General features: G+C 43.7%; 1 protein-coding gene across 5 annotated transcripts in view; it reads left to right on the forward strand.

Annotated features, from left to right (window-relative positions):
• Nucleotides 1–281: 281 nt before the first annotated feature.
• Nucleotides 282–26,878, forward strand: part of LOC133915607 (phosphatidylinositol 4-kinase alpha 1-like) — a 31,839-nt gene continuing 5,242 nt past the window's right edge. For 2 of the 5 annotated variants that reach the window (XR_009909358.1, XR_009909357.1), the window contains exons 1-23: nucleotides 282–1,353; nucleotides 1,506–1,847; nucleotides 1,933–2,094; nucleotides 2,992–3,162; nucleotides 3,288–3,446; nucleotides 3,546–3,673; nucleotides 4,019–4,325; nucleotides 5,141–5,309; nucleotides 10,744–10,961; nucleotides 11,584–11,742; nucleotides 11,826–12,008; nucleotides 13,148–13,624; nucleotides 13,705–14,064; nucleotides 14,771–14,985; nucleotides 16,305–16,482; nucleotides 16,623–16,759; nucleotides 16,849–17,002; nucleotides 17,332–17,598; nucleotides 17,729–17,806; nucleotides 17,962–18,009; nucleotides 18,667–18,839; nucleotides 18,965–19,160; nucleotides 19,550–19,690. Coding sequence is in view for 2 of the 5 variants with exons in the window: in XM_062358823.1 (XP_062214807.1) it covers nucleotides 595–1,353; nucleotides 1,506–1,847; nucleotides 1,933–2,094; nucleotides 2,992–3,162; nucleotides 3,288–3,446; nucleotides 3,546–3,673; nucleotides 4,019–4,325; nucleotides 5,141–5,309; nucleotides 10,744–10,961; nucleotides 11,584–11,742; nucleotides 11,826–12,008; nucleotides 13,148–13,624; nucleotides 13,705–14,064; nucleotides 14,771–14,985; nucleotides 16,305–16,482; nucleotides 16,623–16,759; nucleotides 16,849–17,002; nucleotides 17,332–17,598; nucleotides 17,729–17,806; nucleotides 17,962–18,009; nucleotides 18,667–18,839; nucleotides 18,965–19,160; nucleotides 19,550–19,690 (5,181 nt within the window). In the remaining 3 variants the exon portion in view is untranslated. The remainder of the gene's footprint in view (nucleotides 1,354–1,505; nucleotides 1,848–1,932; nucleotides 2,095–2,991; nucleotides 3,163–3,287; nucleotides 3,447–3,545; nucleotides 3,674–4,018; nucleotides 4,326–5,140; nucleotides 5,310–10,743; nucleotides 10,962–11,583; nucleotides 11,743–11,825; nucleotides 12,009–13,147; nucleotides 13,625–13,704; nucleotides 14,065–14,770; nucleotides 14,986–16,304; nucleotides 16,483–16,622; nucleotides 16,760–16,848; nucleotides 17,003–17,331; nucleotides 17,599–17,728; nucleotides 17,807–17,961; nucleotides 18,010–18,666; nucleotides 18,840–18,964; nucleotides 19,161–19,549; nucleotides 19,691–26,878) is intronic. The other 3 variants (XR_009909359.1, XM_062358823.1, XM_062358822.1) reach the window with 3 other exon arrangements.

The following is a 26,878-nucleotide window of genomic DNA, read 5'->3' on the forward strand; positions in this document are numbered from 1 at the left end:
ATACGATCTTACAGACGGACAGCGCCAAGACGCCGGCTTCCAGAACTACTGCGATCTCCAAAGATAAGCGTATCAAACGTAAACCAGAGCATAGAACCAAAAGATTCGCGCAGTAATAATCGCGCGTCGTACACGTCCGGACCACTCTCCGTGGACAGCAGCAGCATCAATGCATCACTCATGGGACGCCACCGGTGATAATCGTGACAGGCTCCCACAACTCCCCCCCCCCCCTCTCTCCTCGCGTCGTCGTCGTCCTCGCCTGCGCTCGGGGCATCGCATCTCTCTCATCAAGGTCGCGTTTCTTTTTTTATTTTCCCTGCCTGGCTGCCGCCTACCCCGGCCCCAACAATCGGCGGCCGAGTCAACCGAAAAATTTAACACGAGCCATTCACCCAAACCACCCCTCCCCTCCCCCCCCCCCCGTCCTCGGCTCCACCTCCACGAATCGCTCTCGCGTCGAAGGAAGGAAAAAGCCAAAGGGAGGGCGCAGCGCATCTCCGCGTCGTCGTCGTCCCCAGCGCACGCGGCTCCGCTCCGCGCCCCACCCGATCTGCCCCATGATCTGACCGCATTGCCGCCGCGGATCCCACGATGGAGGCGCTCAACGAGCTCTGCGACCTGGTGGCCGCGCACCCGGATCTCCTCCTCGCCGACAAGCTCGCATGGCTATCCTCCCGCTGCGGTGGCGCCGCCGCCCCGGCCGCGGCCGCCTTCCCGCCGCAGCGCGCGTCGAGGGCGCACCTCCACTCGCTCCTTGCGCTCGCGCGTCTCCTCCCCGCCGGCGCAGCCGGCGCCGCGCCCCCGCCCCCGCTCCTCGCGTTCCTCGCGTCTCACGCGTTCCTCTCCCCGGACTTCTGGCCCCAGTCCTTCGCCTCTGCACCGTTCCTCTCCAGGCTCCTCCCGCTCTTCGCCGCGGCCCCCGCCTCCCCCGCGCTGTCGTCCGCGCTCTCCGCCGCGCTCCTCGCCGCGCTCGACGTCGCCGACCCGGCCTCCGCGCCGCTCGCCCGCGCGTTCCTCTCTGCCGCGGCGGCGGCGGCTCCCCTGCCTCTTCTCCCCGCGGATGCCGCGCCCGTCGCCGCGCGGCTGCTCCTCGAGTTCCCGGGCTCCGAGGAGGCGCCGACCAGGGCGAAGGGGAAGGGGGAGGACGCGGCGGGCGAGGAGAACGGAGGGGTTAGGGAAGTGGTGCGGAGGTTCGAGGAGGAGGAGATCGAGGCGCTAGAGCGGAAAGAGGTCGCATTCAGGTTGATCGTGCATATGATGGGGGGCCAGGGCGCGCTCGAGGCCGAACAGGTTGGGAAGGTCAGGAATGCCGCCGCACGGCAGGTCCGGTCGCTCACGGATTTCCTCAAGGTGAGGTGTTGTCTTCCCTCTGCTTGTGCCTGAGCATGTTTCGTTTGCAGATTGCCTTTTGTGTGCCCATCTGAGAGTGTCTTCCCTCTGTTTGTGCCTGTGTATGTTGATGCTTGTTGTGGTTTACTCATGATTGTGGTGATGGTTGACAGATTAGAAAGCGGGACTGGAGGGAGCAGGGTGTGCAGCTGAGGGCAAGGATAAACACCAAATTGACGTGTTGCCAAGCTGCGGTGGTGGTGCTGGTCCGGAGTGTTTCCGCTATGGATACTGATAGCAAGTCTTCCAAGGATATGCTCCAGCTGACTCTAGCTTGGTTCATCGAGGCCACCAAGTCATGCATTCTGTCATCCTGGCGGAAACTGAAGCTCTGCGAGGAGCTATTTTGCACGCTGCTTAATGGGATAAGCCAGATAACTGTTTCACGTGGGGGCCAGCTCCTGCCAGTGCTGCTGATTCCCTTAAAACCGCTTGTTGTCAGCACATGTTCGCAGGCATGTTCTTTTGTGCCTTTCTTGCTTGGACTACAGAAATCTATGTGTTTATGGTGGTGTGGTCTAATGTGGAATCGTCATGCAGGCTGATATGACAGGCAGTAGCCCGGGGGCTTTGTTTGAGGCAGTGGTGAAATTGAGCTGTGAGATCATAGAGTTTGGCTGGACAAAGGATAGGGCTCTTGTTGACACATTCATTATGCGGCTAGCTGCATATGTTCGTGAACGGAATGATTATGAGGAGGAGGTATTCCTTTTTTCTCTTCTATTAATTAGTAAATGAAAGTTCTGTGCTCCAGGAAGATTTGCTAAGATCCAGGAGTCTTCCTGTTTAAAACTGGGGTGTTTTTGTACCATATATTAGGACAGCATCCCCAAATCAACCTTACTAGATATTGCTCCTGCGTGTATTGTGAAAATATTTTGCCCATGGCAATCCTAGTTACAGTCAGACATGACATAATGCGCCATGGATCTAGTTGGATATGCTGGATGGCATTCCAGCTACTAGGGTTTGCAACAAAACTCTAATAGTCATACTGTGAGCTTGAGTGATGAATTTGATAGAACATCCCATTTGATAGTGCAATGTTTTTGGGTGAAGAATTGGATGGATCATGTATCATTGTGTAATTTTGGTTAAAAAAATCAGCACTAGTAACTATTTGAAGCTACCATGCTGTCATTAGAAGGGCATCTGTTGTTATTTCAGGGTTGTGACCTGATGCATTGGTGGGTTTTATGTTAAGATAATGTTTCCCAGTTTTTCTGAAATCTTTCAAGCTGCAAAGCGGAGCCAGCTGGTTGGTCTTTGTTTCGATTTAACAGTTCACTGTTGTAGTAGAGCTAGCATACTTCTGTCAATCCCTTTATGCATGCAGATACATGATGCAGGTTGCAAGTACCACAAAATTTGTCATGTTAAATTGTTTATTGTCGGGCTGGATCATTCTGAAAATTAACTTCATTTCTATGCTTGGGACTTGGGAGCATTTATTATATTACAAAAATAAGCTTGGTTGCTGCTCCTGCAGACTTCCTTTGTAGGACTTACTGACTACTTAAAGTGACGAAACATATGCATTGCAGTAGCATTGATAAAATGTAAAGTCCTGGTTTTTACTTGGCTGTGAATCCATTACAGGATGGCAAAGAAAAAGAGGCAGTTCCAGTTATTCGACTTAATGTCATACGCCTTTTGGCTGAGTTATGTGTATGCTTGAAAAAATGGGAAGTTGTAGACATGATTTTGCCCCTTTTCATTGAACATCTAGAAGAGGGTGATGCTTCATCTCCAAGTTCATTGCGTCTAAGAGTATGGCACTTTGTCTCTTACTTATGTACATACTGCGGTCTTGCAATTTCGGTTTATGTTTCTTGCAACTTCGTAGTTTAAACAAATCACCTTTTTCGGTACTCAGTTGCTTTAAACTACTGCAGTTATTAGATGCGATATCCCGTGTTGCATGCTTGGGTTTTGAAAAGTCATACCGTGAGAGCATTGTATTGATGACAAGAAGCTATCTCGATAAAGTTAAAGCTGTAGGGGCTTCAGAAAACAACACATTGCTATCAGAAGCAACAACTGAGAGAATAGAGGTATGTGATGAGTTCTGTTAGAAATTTTCTCTATCTTACAAAGTAGTAATTTCGACTTCTGTTCCATGTTCCATGCTAACTATGTCAACAACATTCTAGACTCTCCCTGCAGGCTTTCTACTTGTCGCTTCCAACCTCACAAGCACAAAACTCAGGTCTGATTATCGTCATAGGCTATTGTCTCTGTGCTCTGATGTGGGGCTTGCTGCTGAATCTAAAAGTGGGAGGTAAAATGCTGTGCTGTTAGTTTTTATCAGTCTTATATTATTGATGAAGCTCAAGTATTATTGGGTCTTGAATGGTGTACACACTATTTGCTGGATGCCAACACACTTTCTTGTTTTGTATAGAATCTAATGCATATGCCTGAGTTTATTTATCCTGAAACCAACAATTTATGGATCCTGGTTTATCTTAATTCTGTAGTGTTGTCTGTTTATTGCCTGATTCTGTATGTTGCATTCTTTTTGTTGTCTTTATTCATTTTACACAATTTTACTAGGACTCTTAGCTTGTCATAACTAAGTAAGCTGGAGCGAAGTGTGCTTAGCATGATATTTTCATTAATGCAGGAGTGGTGCTGATTTGATGGGCCCGTTACTTCCTGCAGTTGCTGAAATATGTTCTGATTTTGATCCAGTGTCCACTATTGAGCCATCATTATTGAAATTGTTCCGAAACCTTTGGTTCTACATCGTCTTGTTTGGGCTAGCTCCACCCATACAGAGCAATCAGGCACCTACAAAACCAGTTTCCACTTCATTAAGCACAGTGGAGAGCATCAGCTCTATAGCTCTTCAAGCTGTTGCTGGACCATACATGTGGAATAGTGAATGGTGTGTAGCAGTGCAACGTATTGCGCAAGGAACTCCTCCTCTGGTAAGTTATTTGGGAGCACAGAACCGGAAACAGTTCATTTTCTTTGTGGTTAGAAATTTAAACTTCTTTTCCATGAGCTAGTGAACTTTTGTATCCGCATATTGCCAAACTCTGTTTTGTGGAAGGACTGGGTTCAGAGGTTCACGAGATAACTTTGCCATAGCCAATAAAATTCTGAATTTAGCATGAGTTTCTTTTGTAAATACTTTGCAAGACTCATTACAAAATAATTTTGTTCACCTGTTCGGTGAAAAGGCCTGTTTTATCATAATGTATTTGGTAAAATAGATAGAAACATGATGGGCTACGACGCTTAAGTTAACAAATTAGAATGGCATATGTTACTCTTGATCATTTTTTTGCGGGGCATCACCTTGATTAGGCATAAATAAATGTCCAAGGAAAAGTCCATGTTACCTCCGTCCACCTTCACAGAAGTCTACTATGAACTTGGTTTCAAAGGTGGTTAAACCATGTTCACCGCTAACATCCTTTCTGATAGGCACTACTTGTCATCGATCACGTTGGAGTTTTTTATCTTACAAAAATACAAAATTACCACAGTTCACAATTGCTTCGGATGGATGATAAAATATCTTATTTCATCTCCATTCCTTGTGATTATCTAAATATCATTTCGTATTGATATTTGTTCAGTTTTATGTCAGTTTCCTCATTTTTGAAGTGCCATTTGCTAAAGTCTTATGCTGTTTATCCTAGCAATTAATCACTATTGGATTACCAATATGCTAATGGCTGGTACTCTTGCTGCACGTAATACCCTGTTTATATCCTATATGCTTCCCTGATTTCAGGTAGTCAGTTCAGTGAAATGGCTTGAAGATGAACTAGAGTTAAATGCTTTGCACAATCCAGGTAGTCGTCGTGGCAATGGTAATGAAAAAGCTGCTGTTGGACAAAGAACTGCACTTTCTGCTGCTTTGGGAGGTCGAGTTGAGGTTGCAGCAATGAGTACAATTTCAGGTCAGTGTTTATCCTCTGTTGAGTGTTTCACATCTTTTTTATTTATTTTATTTCCAAAAAATACAATATTGCCCTCTGATCAAATATAGACATAGCTGTAGAACTAAGTTATTGCATTGTAGGTCCTTAAAACATTGTCACAAGGCCCATAAATTTCAGTCTTCTTGGCTGGTCACTATATATCGGACCTCTCCTTCGGGTCACCTTGTGCAACTCATACCATTCCCCGGATCAGTAGCTGGTACACATATATTTCTAACAGAAGTTGACATCACAGACATACATCAATTAGAGTACGATATTAGGGAACAATATAGAGTTCATTACAATAAAAGCCCGTAGGCATAATTAAACAAAGCTTCACAACACAACGAAAATGACGCAAAAGCGACCCGAGCCCTATAGGTAGCTGGAGTGTGGACGAAACCCATCTTTTTTATTCTTCATCTTCACCTTCGATGAAGTCGGCCTCTGGATCATCTGAATCCACATATAGCAAAAGTGACTATATAAGGTACTCAATAAGCCCCACCTCAAGGGGCGACATTAGATGTATAAAGGTAGATCAAAGATAAGGCTGTAGAGTCTTTAGGTTTTGCAGAAAGCTAGTTTCCGATGTAAGGTTCAATTTGCAAAGACTATCTTAAAGCATTGTTGAGGGAACACATAAGTTGAGTTTGTTGGCTCTGGGGGAGATACTTCCATCCCGCCAGTTCCCGTACTTTTTTGGCTGGTAGACACAGTCTGGGAGCTCCAGGCATATAGCCAACATTTTTTGAAAGCACGGGCACACTGCCCACTCACGCCAAGGAGGTACTCGCATCGGAAGCTAATCATTGTGATCGAACCATAGCATGTCCTTGACTGAGGACACGATTATCCGGATAGATTTAACACTCTGCAGAGGTTGTACACTTTACCCACAATATATGCACAGACTCCAACCTTAGCAACTGGTGGAATTGTCATAACGAGACACAATGTCTTTACAATATAGCCACAATATCCACTCACAGGGCACTAAGATACCAGGGGTTTTAGAATATTCACGGGAAGGACCACTTAGCAATTCCAAGGCTTTGACATAGCCTTAACATCATCACCAGCCGGGCCTTGGGTTACACACTGCCTAAGTCTTCTCCTGATCCCCGTTGCCACTACCGGCCTTCGAGTGGGTACCGAACTAAGTTGAAGGGGTTGGGTCAAGTCCTACCCATTTAGATCATGTGGTTGTACGATTGAATACTAGTTAGAATGTCACAACGAAGGTCCTTATACGACCGAGGCAAGTGTCTCCCAGCAAGAACACCACAAAGGCGAACCTTGCTCTAAGGTAATTCCTACCTTCGTGGGGTACCTTACTCACCCCTGTCAAAAACACACTAGAGTTTCCATGAACCCATCTTACACACACCAAGCACACAACACTTAATACTTTTTGAAAAGGCATGATTAACATATGTAATTATCCTGGTTCTTTCATTTGAGCAAAGCAATCCTAAGCATGCTAGTAAACAAGCATTCATCCAAACAATCATTATAGTTGATGTTGGGGACCTTGTAGGGTTTCAACGGAATAAAGGTGACAATATTAAGGTATGACATAAACAAGCTAGGTCATAACTACATTACTATATTCTTTTAAATTACAGTTATTAATTTAAGCATGCACATCCCTATGATTTGAAACAATGTCTCTACGGGTTGTATTTGAAAACATAAGATCAACATGATCAACGGTGTATGACTTGCTTTCGTTGAAGTCCTCGTCCGCTCCTTCGTCAAACTCCGGATCCTCTGTGTCTTCCTTGAATGTGTCTTCCTCTAACAAACGTAACAAACGGCAAAAGCACACATACAAGCAACCAATCAAATGATATTAAAAACTAATTAAATTACAAAACTTATGAAATTTACATGATTGGGTAGATCTTGAATTTAGATGAATATCGGTGGAAGAATCGTCAAAAACGGAGTTATGACGGAGGAGAAACGAGCTTTAGAAGTTTTATCGGGAGAGAAAAAGCAGAAAAGGAAAAGAAATATTCTCAGAATATTCCTCGGCTCGGGACTGGGCTCGGCTCGGGGCTAAAGGGGTGGGCCCACCTGTCAGCGAGGGGGAGAGAGGATAAGGGAGAGGGAGAGGCGGCCGTCTCGGGCGGATCGAGTAGAGAGAGCGAGAGGGAGAGGTGGAGGAAGAGAAGTGATTGGGGGGGGGGGGGGGGGCGGACGGTGTCACGCCGGTGACGGAGAGCGGTGGTTGGCTCCGACGAGCGACAGGGTAGGGCTGTGGCGGTAGGATCCGGCTCGGGCGGGGGCGGATCTGGCTGACGAGGGCGAGGGCCGACGACTAATTGGGGCGGGAGAAGCTCCGGTCACCGGCAAAACGAGGCGAGAATGATCGGATCTATACCATGATGGAGGTCGCTCGCGGTGAGGCTAAGGTATGGGGCCGGATTTGCGGATTTTGGGGCTTCTCGTTTGTGGAAGAGAGGAAGAGGAGAAGGGTGGTGGAGCTCACTGGCGGCGGGCTTCGGTGTGGTGGCAGCGGCGGTGCTCGGAGAAGGAGTGAGGGAGGCGGTGGAGGTGAGGGAGATGGTGCGGTGCGGAGGGAGGAGGAAGAGGCACTGCTCATCTTTATAGGAGGCGGCGGGATGGGCGCGGCGGCGGCGCTGGGCGCGAGGATGGCTACGACGCGTGGCGACGGGACGGGTGGCGCGACGCAGCGCAGAGCAGAGAGCGGCGTCGGGTCACGAGGATGGGAGAGAGAGATGAGTTCTCAAGATTTTTTTTTTCTTTGGGGGAACACGGGTGTGACACTATACCTGCAGATAGTCTCATGTAAATCTATCTGCTAGCCCAGTTACCAGAATGTGCAAGCATAGAAGCATTTTAATGGCTCACACAGATAATCTGTGACAGATCTGCTGCAGTTTAGGGCTTTATGCATTATGTTAGCAGAAGCCCAAGGACATTCCTCTGAATTGTGGTAGATGGTTCAAATTTGCTGGGGTCCTATGTTCTAGGAATGTTTGGGGAGCACCTGGCCTTCCTGAGAATACAAGACACCCAACTTTCACCCCTTGGGAGTAATTTTGCAAGAGTTCATGGAGCCTCTCAACCTTTCCCTTGGATGTGATGGAAGAGGTACCACCCATGACAAGGGACCTTTTTAGAGGATGAAGACTAGACTCTCACGACTAAACCCCCATGAACCCTGACAAATGGACCCTCATGTACTTGTGGGATGCTCTATCGGGAGCTTGAGGGCATGACTTTGGAGGGTCTCCCGATCAACCCAAAATGTGTCTAGGCTCCACGGTGAACCAGGCAGACGGTCCCACTACTAAGTGGTATTCGTATTATAATATATTATTTCCCTGTATACAAGGTGATCGGCCTATAATTACCTCAGCTCACTTATAACTAAAGATGAGGCTTTGGAAAAGTGTATCTTTGAAAAACTGCCTCCTAACAAGAATGATGGAAAACGATGCTATTGATGGATATGGAATTGCTGAAGGAAAGAGCCAATTTTTTTTGCCTCACCTTCAAATTTGACTGCAGAACAATTAGATATTTCTTTGCTTTGCTTTGATGTCTATATCCTTAACATAAAGTGTCATGTATGGTCTTGATGACCTTAGTTTTTTTTTTCTGGTCTTGTAGACCTTTTGTGCAGCCTATTATTATTTCTAAAATATTTATTCAGTAGGGTTCTCCCTACAGTTTCTCCTAAAAAAAGAGAGGAAAAAAGACTGTTGTGCTCTTGTGGACCCCCCTCTCCTAGAGGCTCGGTATGATGGGAGCACATTGTCGACAAGAGTAGAGCTCCTACATTCGCACGCATGCCTGTATACACATCAGCAACACTTGCTCTAAGGGACGGCTGAACTGCCAAGCGGTTGTTTCATGCTCCTCACATGTGCGATAATTTTAAGTCTACTCGATGAATCGCCCGATTGTGCTAGCGATCCTTACAATTCCTAGTGTATTGGTTTCACTCCTACGACAGGATGTTTAGGCCATTCTTGCATAGCATTGTGGACGAAACCTTGAATACTGGACCACAATTATCTTTGGGCACCACCTCCATAGCTACCAAGCGCAGATTGAGGGGAAAAGCCAAATAGTTGAGAAAATGTTTCCACATCCGAACGTTTCAACGCTTGAGCTAATGGATGGGTTTATGTGAAACTTTATAGGTCCGCTTGGATGGTTTTGAACTTTTTCACAAGTGAGGCATTGATACGAATTTGGACTTACAATGCAATTTACTCCAAAAAATATCAAATTCCAAAGTGACCCACATAAATTGAGCCAGGAATCAATACTCATGCCATATACATTGACCCACATAAATTTACTCCAAAAGATACAATGTCGGGACCGGTCCAAGGATAGACCAATACTCATGCCATATATTGAGTCAGGAATCAATCTCAATATACGGAGACTTCATAGATGATAACAAAACACAATGTCATAACTTAACGTGATTATTCGTTATTATAAAGTGGACCTTCAGGGGTCAAAAAGCAATAAACACCACAGCTAGCACAATCTTCTTATTCCGCATCTCCCACAGGCAGTCCATGTAAAGCACCACTTTAGAATTCTCCGTCCTCAAAATAATCCTCAGAGTCTTCCCTGATTGAGCATTATGTTTATAGCAAGTGTGAGTATGTCCAGTACTCCGCAATTTGGGGTAAAAGATGAAATGAAGGCATTCACAATAATAAGGCTTATAGGGGTTTATTTGCATAAAGGTAGAATCTAAAAAAACATTTAAAAAAGTGAAAGTAAATAACTGAATAAAAGCCACCTCAAGAATTAACCCTCTTTACATAAACCACCTCAACCGAAGTTGACCACCTCAAACATGGTAGAAGGCGGCTCTGACACTCATGCCCAATGCGCTAGAGAGAGAAAGAGAGGGAGCAGGAGCGCGAGCCGACGCGGCTGCGGCCTAGGGAGCGGTCGTGCGGGGGAAAAACGGGCCAACGACTCGGCCTGCTAGAGCAGGAGAGGAGGGAGAGGGAGTGGGCCAGAGCGATCTAGGCTGGGGAGGCGAGGGAGCGGGATGGACTGTGGAAAAAGGGTGGGGAGGGAGAGATGGGCTGAGAGAGAGAGAGAGAGAGAGAGGGAGAGAGAGAGAGAGAGAGAGAGAGAGAGGGCCCGGGTGAGGCTATTTTTCTTTTTATTTCTTTTTTTCCTCTTTTCCAATTGCCAACAAATTCATTTCTTGGCTTATTTTTAAACAAATTTTTAGGTTACAAATTTGGGGTGTTACAGATACACTTCGTTTTCCTTGTTGGAACTAAATTGGATTTGTTGGTATTCACATACCCTTGGTTTTCTTTGAGCAAATGGTATATTAGGCAAACGAATTTTTGTTGAAGTATCCATTAATCCTTGTTTACTTTATTTTCAGGGGTTAAAGCTACATATCTCCTTGCAGTTGCTTTCCTGGAGATATTGCGTTTTAGTTGCAATGGCGGCATACTCTCAGCTACTTCTACATTGAATAAATCAAATAGTGCATTCAGCTGTGTGTTTGAATATCTGCTAACTCCAAACTTGACACTAGCAGTATCTCAGTGTTTGACGGCAGTTGTGCATAGAGCTTTTGAAACAGTGTTGTCATGGCTGGTACACTCATCACTTGAACAATCTTTTGAAAATATCTTTGGCATGTGATATATTATCTTGTATCCCATCAATTACTTTGAAATATGTAGCAAACTAGAAGTCTTGTTCACCCCAGTTATTATCTATCTACTCTGCTGAATTTAAATCTGTATGTAAAAGGACTGGACAGCTTTCTACTGTAATGGAGCACACTCTAGGTCATTGCTACTGTCTCGATATCTTTTGGTAGGCACTCGCATTTCCTTTTGCATTGGATGCATGCTCACATCTAGGATCCTTGTGGATCTATCAAGTTGTTAGGAGATGTGTTGTAGCAGAAGGATATTAAAAGTGTAGAAATAGTTGCTTTGTTGATCTTAAATGAAAGACATTGTGCCCCACAAGAAAAAAGCCTCATCCACTGACTGACACTTGTTTTTTGTGTCCGTTATTGAAATCTGCTTTGGATCTTGCTTCGTACATTAGTATTTTTCTTAGCGTTCTGTTCCATATCACTTAGTATTCCATCACCCATTCAATGACTATGCATTATATTCATTTTATTGAATTATGTTCAGAGCTAATGATAAACCTGTAATTTGTAGCTGTGCACCAAATGATGATTATATTTTCTTGTGCCCAGGAGGATCGTATATCTGACATAGGTGAAGGAGCTGATGTTAGAGAATCAGTTCTTTCTGTTCATGCTTGCTTCCTCATAAAGAGCATGTCTCAGAGGGATGAAAATGTTCGTGATGTGAGCGTTAAGCTGTTGACTCAGTTGAAGGAAAAGTTTCCACAGGTTGGCTGCTTTGATTTGGCTGGTCGTGTTTAATTTTATTGATTTGAGACAGACTGATGGACACTAGTATACTGAATTTTCAGGTCCTCTGGAACTCGTCATGCTTGGATTTACTTCTTATTTCTGTTCATAATGAGTTGACTTCTGGTCCAGTCAGTGATCCTGCTTGGGTTGCAACTGTACGCTCACTGTATCAGAAGATTGCTAGAGAATGGTTAACAAGTGCTCTTTCATATGCTCCGTGTACCACCCAAGGCCTTATACAGGTTTAGTGAATATAATATTATTTAGCGTGACTTTTATTCCAGAAACATTGGTCTGAGGCTGTGTGAAGCTGGTGCATTATTTCTTGTTAGTAGATGGTCACTGTCGACTGCTTTCTTGTTGAGGTTAAGGTTACTGATCGCATAGATCCTTTTTGATTCATTAGATTTCCTGTATAATATGTTTTCTTACACTTCTGTTGCTGCTGCTCTCTCTCTCTCTCTCAGGATTTTGTCTTTTTATTCCTTTGTTTTAACCTTTAACTTCAAGAGTTCATGGACTCCATGATATTACTTTCAATAATAAGTGAAAGTTCTTTCTAGTTGGTAAGCAATATTGGCTATTGTTTTGGGGATAATTACCAGACACATATAATCTTTACCGGATATAGCATTTACAGGGAAACTCTTTCCTCTGGATCTAGCTATCCTGTATGAAGAAGTCTATGAAAATATTTTTTTGCCAACTAAAATAATTTGCTACATTTTGAGTGTTTGCCCATTGTTTGCTTGAACGTAATACATGAATCATTGATAAATTGTTTGGTTGAACACAATATGTGAAATCTATGACGTTTGCGTGTTTGCTTTGAATATTGCATATAGATTTCACATTCCATACCACAGCTGAATGACATAGGTCTTCTTGCTATCTGATCCAACTAAATGTTTTAATTATCTGATTAGCAAAACTTAAACATGGTACTAATAATGGCCAATATGGGATGAACTAGCACTGTCAATATTACTGCCAGAAAGAAATCACTGAAAACCTTTCACTAGTGGTATGACACTATTGTAAGTGGGGCATCACTGCATCAGCTCGCTAGCTCATTATCCCATCATTTATTATCAAAAAGATGTCCATCGTTGTCATATGTTGTGTCAAATGATATACACATCTAAATTGTTTGCTGAAAAAAATAACATCTGACCAGAGAAGAAACTGATTGATTGTTTGTGCATTCTATATTTTCCCCCTGAATATTACACTTCTAGATCATCCTTTGTTTTGAATGTTTATTGCACAAACTTATGCCACAGGCATCATCATTGCTGGCATAAGAAGTTCGCACTTGTCATTTTCTTTTCCACTGAATGCCTGATATAGCTATTGAAGAGGTTTTAGTTGTATTGCTTAGGAAAATTTTTGCAAGCCAAGTGGAGTACAGAGAACACAGCATACAGCAGATGTCGTCTCACTTTTATCTGAGATACGTATTTGTAATGGAAAGAATGATTGGAACGGCATCAGGACGGCCAACGTTCCTGCAGTTATGGATTCTGCTGCAGCAGCATCAGGAGCCAAAAAAGAAGCACCTGACTTCACTCTGGAAGTACTCTCTACTGCAGTAGTGACTGCAACTGTGAAATGCAACCATGCTGGTGAGATTGCCGGTATGAGAAGGCTATTCAGTACTATGGGAGGCTTAAACATGGGCTTGTCTTCTCTTGTCACACAGTCTGCCCAGCCTCATCAGTCATTTGATGAAGTTTTTGTGTCCAAATTTGTTCATCTTCTTCAGAATTTTGTTGTTGCGGCGGAGAAACAACCAATAGATAATTCACAATTTCGTGAAACTTGTTCTCAGGCTACAGCTTTACTTCTCGATCACATGGTAAATTGTTTGCACCTTGGTGGCCTGTTGTTTCCTTAATTGTTGGCTTTGATTGTATTTTTTCAATTGTTGTAACACAGGTTTCTGATTCTAGAGCAAATCTGGAAGGGTTTTCTCAGCTTGTACGGCTTCTATGCTGGTGTCCTGCTTATATTTCAACCCCTGATGCAATGGAGACTGGAATATATATCTGGACATGGCTGGTATCAGCAGCACCTTCTTTAGGTCCTCTTGTGCTCGCAGAACTTGTTGATGCATGGCTGTGGACAATAGATACAAAGCGTGGCTTGTTTGCATCAGATATGAATTACTGTGGTCCTGATGCAAAATTGAGGCCACATCTCATCGCTGGTGAGCCTGAGACACCACCAGAAAAGGATCCAGTTGAAGCAATAATAGCCCATAGACTCTGGCTTGGCTTCTTCATTGATCGGTTTGAGGTTATAATCACACTTTTTCATTTTTTTATGTTATGAATTGTTACAGTTTCTTTCTATACCTAACTAAGGTATTTGTGTGCATGCAACCTATCTTCATTTGTTCTTATATAGCTGTTGAACCTTTTTTAATTTCTCTTTTTGTGCATTGTTTGAGTGTGTTCGATATGGTGGATTTTATGGTAATTTTCGTAAATATCTCATTTACACTACATACTGATTAGGGAGATTTGGACCTCGAGTGGCACACTTAACAAGTTTAGCAACTCAAATCTGCATTTTAAAAGTTTAGCGATCTGGATGACACCGCGGGACAAGTTTAAGGACCGCTAGTGCATTTTAGTCTTAATAAATCTTTTTATGAAAACTGTTAAAAAAGTACTATTGTGATAGATATCCCCATAATATGTTTATATTTTGGATAGCTGTTTCTTTCATCCTTAAAGGTCTTGAAAATATCTTTATATATAATCTCTTTTAAATCTTTTGCACCTGTGAATTGAAAGAAACTTATTTGCATTGTTTCTCCAATATAAGAGTAAACCTATAGCGCTCCGTAATATTCTGAAGAAGCATTACTGTACTCTCTTCCCGTCAGGGATGTATGTTTGGATTGGTTCCTATCTAGGTCTTGTTGCGTTGAAATCATCATTCGTCTATCTTTTTAAAGCTGGAACTTAGCAGCCTTATACAGGTATTATTCTGACAGGTGGTTCGGCATGATAGCATTGAGCAACTTCTACTTCTAGGTCGGATGTTACAAGGAACAATGAAGTCTCCAACTCATTTTTCTCGCCATCCTGCTGCTACTGGCACTTTCTTTACTGCAATGCTCCTTGGGCTGAAGTTTTGCTCGTGCCAGTCTCAATCTAACCTGCAGAAATGTAATATGGGGCTTCAATTATTAGAGGACAGGGTATACCGGTAAAAATTACTTCATGTGTGCTAATATATTTACTCACTGGGTTTCATGATATGGATACTACAGTGTTTGTTACATTGATTTCTAAGTTTCTATATATTGAATTATTTTGGCACAAATATTAATCATTAGCAAAATCTTGATACTTAGAGTAATAAGGTGAAACAAAATGCCATGGGCTAGTTTTAGATGTCCCTGAACCCAAGCAGTGCGGCCTCGCCAGCGAGCAGCAGCCACACCACAAGGGCAGAGATAGAGAAAGGGATATGGGGCAGATTGACATTTCTTATTGCCTGATGAATAATGAGATGCCAGCTTCCCTTTTATAGGGCTCCACACGGGTCTAAGAAACGAACTATAATTTTATCTCTAATCGATAACAAATCTAATCTTATGTCTAATTGATCCTTTTAGGTAACAAAACCAAATAACTAACTAATAGATAAGGAGGCTTATCTCTAAGTTGCCACGTTAGCAGTACCCATGAACAGTACCCCTAATATCTGCACTTGATACAAAGCATGTTCAAAGGTGTATATATGTTATGGAAAAAGTCAAATTAGTTTAGGCCAGTTATCTAGTTGTTATGGGCAGGAGATAAGTTGGATTTGATTAGGAGATAGGCTTTGATTAGTTTCAATTCAACTAGAGATAAATTAGGTAAGTTAGGATTTGGATTGTAATTTCCCCTCTATATAAAGGGGCAGCTGTGCATCATTGGAAGCAAGCAAGAAGAATTCAGAAAAGGGCTTTTGCTCAGATGGTTAGATCAGAACCTCTTCTCGGCGGGAGAAGCTCGGCGATTAGAGGGTGATCTGCCCTTGGCGTCGATAAGAGCCTCGAGTCTACGGGAGAAGCCCTATCCTACCACTTGTATCCACGGTTCCTCTCGTTGCCATAATAATATAATATCTAGAATAATAATTTTTAGTATTGGACTTCGAATTTGATTTATTTGTATTTTGGTTGTTTGGTCACAGAACATGTTCTTACTGTATAACATCACCAAAACTGATATTTGATATGTTAAAAAAAGATATGTGATATTCATTTCATTTGTTTAGTTTCAGTTGAGACATCTCTAGCAATATCAAGAAAATCATTGATACCTATTTCTTGTTATTAAGAGTGATTATGTGGCAATGGAGTATCTTTTATGCTTCAACTATCTCTTACCGTTAAGTATGATCATGCAATAATTTCATATTTTGATGCTCCATGCTTACTGCTTTGCAATTGCTAGTTTGCATCTTTGTTGTTTTGTGCCAACCATCTTTTGTTGCTTGCTAATGCACTTTTCTTGTCCCATCTTTTGTTTCAGTGCTGCTTTGGGATGGTTTGCTTATGCACCGGAGTGGTATGAATCTCCAAACAAAACTTATGCTCAGAGAGAGGCTCAGTCAGTGTCAGTATTTGTCCATTTTCTGCAAAATGACCGCACCAGTGGTTCCATTGATTCTGTTTCAAAGTCACAGGGTCATGAAAGTGAACATAATATGGTATGATTTGACCAACAGTTCTGTCCCAATTGGCATTCCCCATCTTGGGAGAATTAAAGATTCCTCTCCTCTCACCTATCTCCACTAAATGTTTGGAAATGCTTAACCTTTATCTCCCTGTCTTTTTTCTTCGGTTGCAGGCGGATCAGATACACCCTGTCTGGGGCTGTGTTGATAACTATGCAACTGTGCGGGAAAAACGTAAGCAATTACTGCTGATGCTTTCTCAGCATGAGGCAGACAGGCTTGAAGTGTGGGCGCAACCAATAAATACAAAGTAATTACAATACCTTGAGTTTTTATTCTTTTTCTATTCTATTGGTGCTTTTGAGTTTGAATTCACATGTATCCTGTTATATATGGCAGAGATACGACGACGTTTCGTGGTAAAATTAGCTCAGATAAATGGACTGATCACGCTAGAACTGCTTTTGCTGTTGATCCTCGAATCGCTCTCTCTATGACTTTGAGGTTCCCCACAAATTCAGCATTGCAGTCTGAAATTACTCAGTTGGTACAGGTATGGCTCTATTCTATTTGCCTACAGCTGCTAGCCTGCTGCCTTCTCAGATATTAGATTTTTACCAGGTTCCTTTTCTCTTTACATGCAAGTCCTGTTTCTATCTCTGCTTCGCATCTTGTTCCATGAGCACATGTATAGAGCCTTGTTATAATCATGTAGGAATATATTACTGACTTAGGCTTCATACCTGTTGATTGTGTTATTTGTTTGATTATTTATCGACTTATTGTGCATCTTTGAAATCCTTCTACCTGCTGCTTTCTTTCAGTCACAAAGCTGATTGATGTTGGTATATGCCTATATCTTATCATGCCATTTCTTTGTAGACACGGTTACTGGAGCTCCGCACAATCCCTGAAGCATTACCCTTTTTCATCACTCCAAAGGCAGTAGATGAAAATTCAGCGTTGTTACAGCAACTTCCGCACTGGGCTCCATGTTCTGTTACACAGGCACTGGAGTTTCTTACTCCACCTTACAAAGGACATCCGCGCGTTATGGCATATGTCCTTCGTGTCTTGGAGACTTACCCACCTGAGACTGTCACCTTTTTTATGCCACAGTTGGTACAATCTCTCAGATATGATGAAGGGGTAAGAATTTCATTCAGTGATATGGATAATCTGTCATCATTGCAGACCAGGAGAAGCACCAATTGTTTCAATCTGCATCTTTTGCTTTAACATTGCTTGTTCTTAAAACTTAACATATGTATCTCATCAGAAATTGGTTGAAGGATATTTGCTTGGAGCTGCTCGGAGAAGTAATATATTTGCTCATATATTGATATGGCATCTCCAGGTGAAATTTATTTAGCTTGTACTCTGTTATGTCTAGAATTGCATATTCTCTTTTTTTTGTCAAATGAAAAGATTTCATGTTTTTGTTCTGTAAATTATTCCTTATGTGTAATTCTTTCACTGAGTTGTTTTTGGGTCTGGGAACTTGAAATGTAGGGCGAATGTGTTCCTGAGGAATCTGGGAAGGACACAGTTGTTCCAAAGGTATGTCCATCTTTTATTTTTGTATAGTTGGATTCTTCCATACCCTGTCTTTTTGTTCTCAAAATAGCAAACAAGTACTGTGGTAGCCATGGTGTGTTTATATGGAAGATATCGAATGCTATCAACCTATCACCCTTATGCTGCAATCATGCAGGTTTAGGCGCCAAAACAAATATGAAAAATGTAGAAAAAATAGTTTTCTTTTTCGCATGTATAAATTTTCATTTCATGTGAAGAGCAGCCAAAATGAAAAGAGGAAATAAAAGGATGCATGTTACTTTCCCAGCTAACTTATTTTCGTATCTTCTAGCAAGTTTGAAGTTGCAATTTTGTTGGGTGCTACAAAACTTCAGATGCTGCAGCATCAATTCTTTTTTGAATTTCTTTCATGTTTGTTTGGCGCAAAAATGAAAGTTGATTGCATAATTGCACAAAATTTGTTAGCGTTTTTAAAACATTATATCATAGTTGTCTTTTCAATCTGATCCTTTTGACTAAAATCATAGCTCTCGTTTACTATTTTGTTGCTTGTAATATAGTTGGTACATTCTGTTTGTTCTGAAACCTGCATCATTTTAGTTGATTATATCCACCATACAATGCTTTTTCAAGCTTGAAGGTCACAAGTATAATGTTCATATTTCCCTTTCTTTTCAGGCCAGTGCATTCCACTCCTTGCTTCCTGCCGTTAGGGAGAAAATTATTGACGGTTTCACTCCAGAGGCTCGTGATATGTTTGAAAGAGAGTTTGATTTCTTTGACAAAGTCACCTCTATTTCTGGTGTTCTTTTCCCTCTTCCCAAGGAAGAGCGGAGAGCTGGTATTAGAAGGTAGTTCGAGAAGTGTTGTTGCAATGTTTTGTTGAAGAACTGAGAACTTACTATCATAAAACCTCCAATGTTCTCGTCTGTGTTTTTGGGCGCTTGAATTCATCATTTTGAACTCTTTGATGCAGGGAGCTGGAGAAGATCACTGTGCCAGGTGATGACCTATACCTACCTACTGCAACAAACAAATTTGTACGGGGTATACAACTGGACAGCGGTATCCCTCTCCAGTCTGCTGCAAAAGTTCCAATAATGATTACTTTTAATGTGGTTGATCGTGACGGGGACCCAAATGATGTAAAACCACAGGCTTGCATTTTTAAGGTAAATAAATTTTTCTTTGCGGTGCAATCTGCACAAATAATGTGTATTGTGGATGTAACCTTAGATCTAGAATTTTTTTTATCATATATTAAGTTATAATCCTCAATTCATCTATCTTTAGGAGACGTTTTAGTACCAAAATATTAGCTAATTTTAAGGACTATGAGATTATTTTGTAATTAACCACAAAAGTTATAGTGGCATTGATGATTGGACTATATGAAGGCGGGAAAAGTTGTGGCTTATAGAAAAAATTGTAGTACCAAAAAACTGTATTTTGGCTGTTCCATTTCTTCATTTAGCTAGATTAGTAGTTCCTTATCTTTCATGCCTGATACTTTTCTACCATCTACTATGCTTGATACAAGCTGGTTTCTATGCTATAACAGGTTGGTGATGACTGTAGACAAGATGTGCTGGCTCTCCAAGTTATTGCTCTATTAAGGGACATATTTCAAGCTGTCGGATTAAACCTGTATCTCTTTCCTTATGGAGTTTTGCCCACTGGACCTGAACGAGGCATAATTGAGGTGAGCATGCATTTGCAATTGTTCTGTTCCTTGTGTACCTGTATGGACTATGGAATCGCCAAATACTGATCTTGGACAATCATATGTTTAATTGATTTTTTTTTCTACTCAAACAATTTTGTGAGGTAGACACTTAAAACTTAAAGATCTAGGTGCTTGAGGTGAAAAATCCCAGTAACTTGTGTAGAAGAAAAATTCCATGCAAGTCAAACTTCACTAAATTCATGAGTAAATTAAACTCTTTGTTGGTACATGATGTTTGACTTTTCGTCAACTAAAATGTACATTTCATTCACAACCATACGATGTTTTGGGCCTTGTACGATCTCCAATTTTGCCCCTCCCCTTCCCCGCCTCGCCCTCCCCCCTCCCTGGTGCAACCCATCTCCACAACCTCATGCCGGCGCCACTCCCGGCTCCGGCAGCCACAATCCAAGTTTTGCCTTCTACGCGACAGACCTCTCCAACTTTCCCCGCGTCGGGTTCGTTATCACCTCTCGCGCAGCCATTTCTCCTAGGTGGTCGTCCCAAGGAACTACGCTGGTGCGATGTATTCGGATTCTCCCTGCTTGGTGCAACGTGGTTCCAGCTCCTATCGTGATGTGGTGGCAACGGTTCTCCCAGCCGCCTCATCTTCGTCGGTCGCTAGTCCATTTGGACACCCTCGTCTCCCGGCAACCGTCACTATCCCTCGTCGGCCCTTCAACATCCCTTATCAGCCGCGTTCTTGCGTTGTTGTCCGCTCGTCTTCCCGCTTTGGAAGGTTGGTAGATTGTTGAAAGCTGGCGCACTCGACGATTACGGTTTTGTCCTCTCCGCAGGCCTATCCCGGTGGACCTCCAAGGCAAATGCTTCAATTGTTTCTTGAAAAGTCATGGTGCTACAGCGTGCCGGTGACCGACGCGTTGCTTCCAATGTCTTGCCACAAGGCACTTTTCGTTTGAGTGCGCGCGTGTTGGTCTACGGCAAAGGCCCACCACCATAAGTGGCCATCCTCTTCCTCTGGAGAAGCGATGGTTTGACTGGCGCCGTATCTCTTCACCATTGGCTCCTAGGCAGGTTACCTCAGATTTTTCGCCGCCGCCGCCTGGTGACGTGTCTGCTGTGGATGGTCTTGATCATGATGGTGACCATGATGTTCGGGATGGTCATACGTCCTCGGCGTAGGCCACGCCAATGTTGTCCTCCTCCGGGGTCTGGCGACGAGGCTCCCCCCTCAACTCCTCCGCGGGCTTCTTCCCCTGTCCGACGGGATGTTGAGGGCTCTGCTTCAGCCAACGTTGTCAGTCCGCCGAGGTTCCATGTGATCGATCGTTCCTGTAGCATTGTGCGGGTTGAAGACGATCTGCATCGGGTGGTGTTCATGACGGTCGTCGGCACTAAGCCTTCCATTTCCCGGCTGGATGTTCTGGAGGCCATTGCGGATAAGTTCGGTTTGGATTCAGGTTTGCTATCCATTCACTCTTTTGCTCCAGAGGATTTTCTTCTCCCTGACGCCTGAGGTGTCGACAGAGACAATTTTCAATGGTGGGCAACCTATCCACACTTCTGGTCTAACGTTGCTTGTCAAGCACTGGACTTGTCAAGCTCATGCGGTCAAAAGGTCCATGCCTTGCTCTATCGAACTGGTTCTGCATGGAATTCCGACGCATGCTTGGGAATTGGCAACAACGAAGCGTTTTGTTGGGTCGTTCTGTTGGATTTCTTAGCTGCATCCTTCTACGGCAGGTTGTTCTGATTTGACTTATTTCCTTCTTATGGCTTTGTCCTTTCATCCTGATTCTATTCCGCCTTTTTGGATCTTCTCATCGCTGAGCTGGCGGAGCCTAAGGCCGGCGAAGGGCCAACGACGAAGAAGTTCCTAGCTTACAGAGTTGAGGTTGTGCTTTCTGCGATGAATGAGGTCTCTGTTCCTCTGTCTGTCAGCCATGATCCTTTGGATGACAGTGACAATGGCGATCGGCGGCGGCGACGGCGACGGCACACCGGGCCTTCGTAGGATGGCCATGGTTCCTCCTGCGGTCCGGCTGGTCTTGGTGATCGTGCGGGTCGTATTTCGGTTCATTCAAGGCTAGGCCCACAAACTGTTGGGAAGAGATATGTCACTTCGGAGGATGGGCTGGCCATTACTCAGCTTCCTGTAGCTGTTTCTTCAGATTGCCCCTATCTTCAATTGATTTAGTCTGTGGGGGGGGGGGGTTGAGGTGGGTCCGGGACTCACAGCTTCGGTCGGCCATCCTGCTGCAGATGTTGTTGATCTTGCCTCCTTGTTTCTTTCTGGTGTTACTCCTCCAGCTATTCAACGCGACGACTCGATGATTTTGAATGTTGTGGCCTCGGCTTAGGTGGATCCTCATGCGGCTTTTGGGCCTTCTGAGATCATTCGCCATTTCCCGATGCCCTTGGTGCTGGTCCTTCGAAACCTCTGCTCGTTTACACGAGATGTCGACACCAGGCCGAAGATGGTCCCGCCTCTACTGTTCTTTCTCTGTATTGCGAGAGGGAGTCTGTTCCTGCTGCTACACAGGTTGTGTCGTCCATCACCCCAGTCATGGCAACATCCAAGCCTTTGCTTGTGTATTCTAGACAACGACACTGGTATGTTGAGCTTGTTGCTCCAGTTCCTAGCCTGGTCTCAAACAGTGCTTCTTCCTCTTCTCAATCGCAATCAATTGCTGAAGGCTTTCTATCTTTAATGACCAAGCCAGTCTATGCTATCCGCTCTCCGCCCAAAATTCTAAAGAGAAGGATTAAGTAGCCACCTTCTGGATCGTTGCCGAGGCACAATAGGAGGGTGGCGGGTGCCTGTCCTTGGTCTTTTGGTCTTGAGGTCAGTATTGCTCAAAGGAATGTCATGAAGAAGTTAGGTCTTATCTCTGATTCTGTGCATGTGGATCATAAGGTTCAAGATGTTTACATCAGTCTCTTTGAGAAGCAGCTTACGAGTGTCCATTTGTCTACTTTGGTTGCCATTGGTTGGGTGGCTGAGGACGCCGACCAACTCAGGGCTGTTGATGCTCTAACAATGTGTTTGATGCTATGCCTTTTTTCTCTTTGGTCGATCTGTTTTAATCTTTTCCAATGAATCAATATGGTCGCTCATCAGGATGCTGTCCGAGAAGTTGTGCTTTCTTCTAAGGTTGATATTGTTTGTTTTCAAGAGACCAAGTTATCTTCCATTTCTCCTCGTTTGTTGTTGGCAGTGCTTGGTTTTGAATTTGATTAGCATGCTGCAATGTCTGCTGATGATACGAGGGGTGGAATTCTCATTGCATGGAAGGGGGTTGTTTGTCGAGCTTTGGGCTCTAGAATTGATAACTTCTCGGTGTTGGTTTTGTTTGCTGATGATGTTCACAACGGGTGGTTCACGGGTGTCTATGGGCCTTAGGAGAATGAGGATAGCTACTGTTTTTATAGGAATTTTGTGATGTTCGTGCGCTCTGTGATGGCTCATGGCTTTTGGCGGGTGACTTCAATTTGATTTATCAAGCTGAGGATACAAACAATGGTAATTTGAGTCGGGCTATGATGGGTCGTTTTCGCCGCTTCTTAGATGATACTGAGTTAAAGGAGATTAATCTGTTAGGTCGTAAGTTTACTTGGTCAAATGAACGACAACCTCCTACTTTGGTGCGTTTAGACTGGTTTTCTGTTTGGTAGATTGAGAGGGGATTTATCCGGACTCTTTGCTTCAAAGTGCGGCCTCTTTGGTTTCTGATCATTGCTCGTTATTGCTAGGCCTCAAGGTTAATATTCGGGGCATGCAGCGCTTCCATTTTGAATGTTTTTGGCCTTCTATTCCGGGTTTTCAGGAAGTGGTTTCTTCCAATTGGGAGGCCCTTCCTGTCCTATTGATTGTTTCTTTGTTAAGCTGAAAAGATTGTCTAAGGGTCTTCAAGGTTGGAGCTAGCGTAAGGTTGGTAATACCAGGTCTTAGCTAGCCATGGCTAAAGAAATCCTCCACCGGTTTGAAATTGCTTGTGATCATCGTCTTCTTTCAGATGAAGAGGATTGGTTGAGATTGAAATTGACGAAGCATTGTCTTGGTTTGGCCTCTCTCGATCGCATGATTGCAAGGCATCGATCTCGTATTGTTTATGTCAAGGAGGGGGTGCTAACACATCCTTTTTCCATCGGCATGCAAGATTTTGCAAAAGGAAGAATTTTATTGCCAATCTAGAGAGAGTGTTGTCCCTCAACATAAGCTTTTGGTGGCTGACTTCCGCTTCCGGATACGTGTCCAGCGGGATAAGCGCGCTAAAGTCGCTAGAACGAAGTGGTGGAAGCTTAGAGGGGAAGCGGCTCAAGCTTTCAAGGAGAGGGTATTTAAGGAGGGCTCTTGGGAGGAAGGAGGTGATGCAAACAATATGTGGATAAAGATGGCGACTTGCATTCGGAAGGTGGCTTCCGAGGAGTTTGGGGTGACGAGGGGAAGTAGAAGCGAAGCGAAACATACCTGGTGGTGGAACGAGGATGTCCAGAAGGCTATCAAGGAGAAGAAAGAATGTTTCAAATGCCTACACTTGGACAGGAGTGTTGACAACGTAGAGAAGTACAAGGTGGCGAAGAAGACCGCAAAGCGAGCAGTGAGTGAAGCAAGAGGTCGGGCGTATGAGGACCTCTACCAGCGGTTAAACACGAAGGAAGGGGAAAGGGACATCTATAAGATGGCCAAGATCCGTGAGAGGAAGACGAGGGATGTCAACCAAGTCAAATGCATCAAGGATGGGACAGATCAACTTCTGGTGAAGTAAGATGAGATTAAGAATAGATGGCGAGAGTACTTCGACCAGCTGTTCAATGGAGGAGGTGAGAGCTCTTCCATTGAGCTGGACGACTCCTTTGATGATGCCAATAGGCGTTTTGTACGAAAGATTCAGGAGTTTGAGGTCAAGGAGGCTTTAAAAAGGATGAAAGGAGGCAAGGCAATGGGCCCTGATGGTATCCCTATTGAGGTGTGGAGATGCCTTGGAGACATAGCAATTGTATTGCTAACTAAGCTTTTCAACCTCATTTTTTGGGCAAACAAGATGCCCGAAGAATGGAGGCGGAGTATATTAGTACCAATCTTCAAGAATAAGGGGGATATTCAAAGTTGTACTAATTACCGTGGGATTAAGCTGATGAGCCATACGATGAAGCTATGGGAGAGAGTCATTGAACACCGCTTACGAAGAATGACAAGCGTGACCAAAAATCAGTTTGGTTTCATTCCTGGGAGGTCGACCATGGAAGCTATCTTCTTGGTACGACAACTTAATAACTTATGGAGAGATACAGGGAGCAAAAGAAGGACTTGCATATGGTGTTCATTGACTTAGAGAAGGCCTACGATAAGATACCGCGGAATGTTATGTGGTGGGCTTTGGAGAAGCACAAAGTCCCAACAAAGTATATTACCCTTATCAAGGATATGTACGATAATGTTGTGACAAGTATTCGGACAAGCGACGGGGACACCAATGATTTTCCAATTAGAATAGGACTGCACCAAGGGTCAGCTTTGAGCCCTTATCTTTTTGCTTTGGTGATGGATGAGGTCACAAGGGATATACAAGGTGATATCCCATGGTGTATGCTCTTTGCAGATGATGTGGTGCTAGTCGACGATAGTCGGACGGGGGTAAATGGAAAGTTGGAGCTGTGGAGACAGACCTTGGAGTCGAAGGGTTTTAGGCTTAGTAGAACTAAAACTGAGTACATGAGGTGCGATTTTAGTACTACTAGGCACGAGGAGGATGAGGTTTGCCCTGACGGGCAGGTGATACCTCAGAAGGATACCTTTCGATATTTGGGGTCGATGCTGCAGAAGGATGGTGAAATCGATGAAGATGTGAGCCATCGAATCAAAGCCGGATGGATGAAGTGGCGCCAAGCTTCCGGCGTCCTCTGCGACAAGAGAGTACCACATAAGCTAAAAGGCAGGTTCTATAGGACGGCAATTAGACCTGCGATGTTGTATGGCGCAGAATGTTGGCCAACTAAAAGGCGACATGTCCAACGGTTGAGTGTAGCGGAGATGCGCATGCTGAGATGGATGTGTGGCCACACAAGAAAGGATCGGGTTCGGAATGATGACATACGTGATAGAGTTGGTGTAGCACCAATTGAAGAGAAGCTTGTCCAACATCGTTTGAGATGGTTTGGGCATATACAACGCATGCCCTCAGAAGCGTCTGTACATAGCGGAAGAATAAAGCGTGCGGATAATGTCAAGAGAGGTCGAGGTAGACCAAGCTTGATATGGGAGGAGTCTGTAAAGAGGGATCTGAAAGACTGGAATATCACCAAAGAACTAGCCATGGACAGGGGTGCGTGGAAGTTAGCTATCCACGTGCCAGAGCCATGACTAGACTTGCAAGATCTTATGGGTTTCATCTCTAGCCTACCCCAACTTGTTTGGGACTGAAAGGCTTTGTTGTTGTTGTTGTTGTTGTTGTTGTAAGCTTGATGATCACATTGTCACTTCTCAAGTCGATAAACATGCTACTGTGTTTGACTTTTATTCTAATCTGCTGGGTTCTTCAGAGCATAGATCCACTACTCTTGATTTAAGTATGTTTCATCAGCAGCAACATTCCTTGGATTCTCTTGACGATTTATTCTCCAAGGAAGAAGTGTGGGTAACAATCCAAAGTCTTCCTCAAGACAAAGCTTTGGGCCCTAATGGTTTTACCGCGCGTTTCTATAGGTCTTGTTGGCCTGTTATTTAAGATGATTTGATGAGTGCTCTGATGGTGGTGTAGCAAGGTAGGAGTGCAAATTTGAGCCTTCTTAATTTTGCATTCCTCGCTTTATTGCCTAAAAAACCAGACGCTATTCATGTGAAGGATTATCGTCCTATTAGTTTGATTCATAGCTTTGGGAAATTGGTCGTCAAAATCTTAGCCAATTGGTTAGCTCCATTGTTATCCTCTATGGTCTCGCCTAATTAGAGTGCTTTTGTTCGGGGGAGGTGTATTCATAATAATTTTCTTTTGGTACAACAAACTACTAAGTGCTTACATAGGAGCAAGAGGCCACACTTTCTTCTCAAATTGGATATTTCTAAAGTATTTGATTCGGTGTCATGGCCCTTTCTTTTGGAGGTTCTTAGGAGTTCAGTTTTTGGTCGACTTTGGTGTAATCTCTTATGCAGTTTGCTTTCCTCTTCGTCAACTCGTGTGCTGTTAAATGGGGAGCTGGGTG

Source organism: Phragmites australis, chromosome 4 (assembly GCF_958298935.1).
Source record: "Phragmites australis chromosome 4, lpPhrAust1.1, whole genome shotgun sequence".
In the NCBI taxonomy this organism is placed as follows: Eukaryota; Viridiplantae; Streptophyta; class Magnoliopsida; order Poales; family Poaceae; genus Phragmites; species Phragmites australis.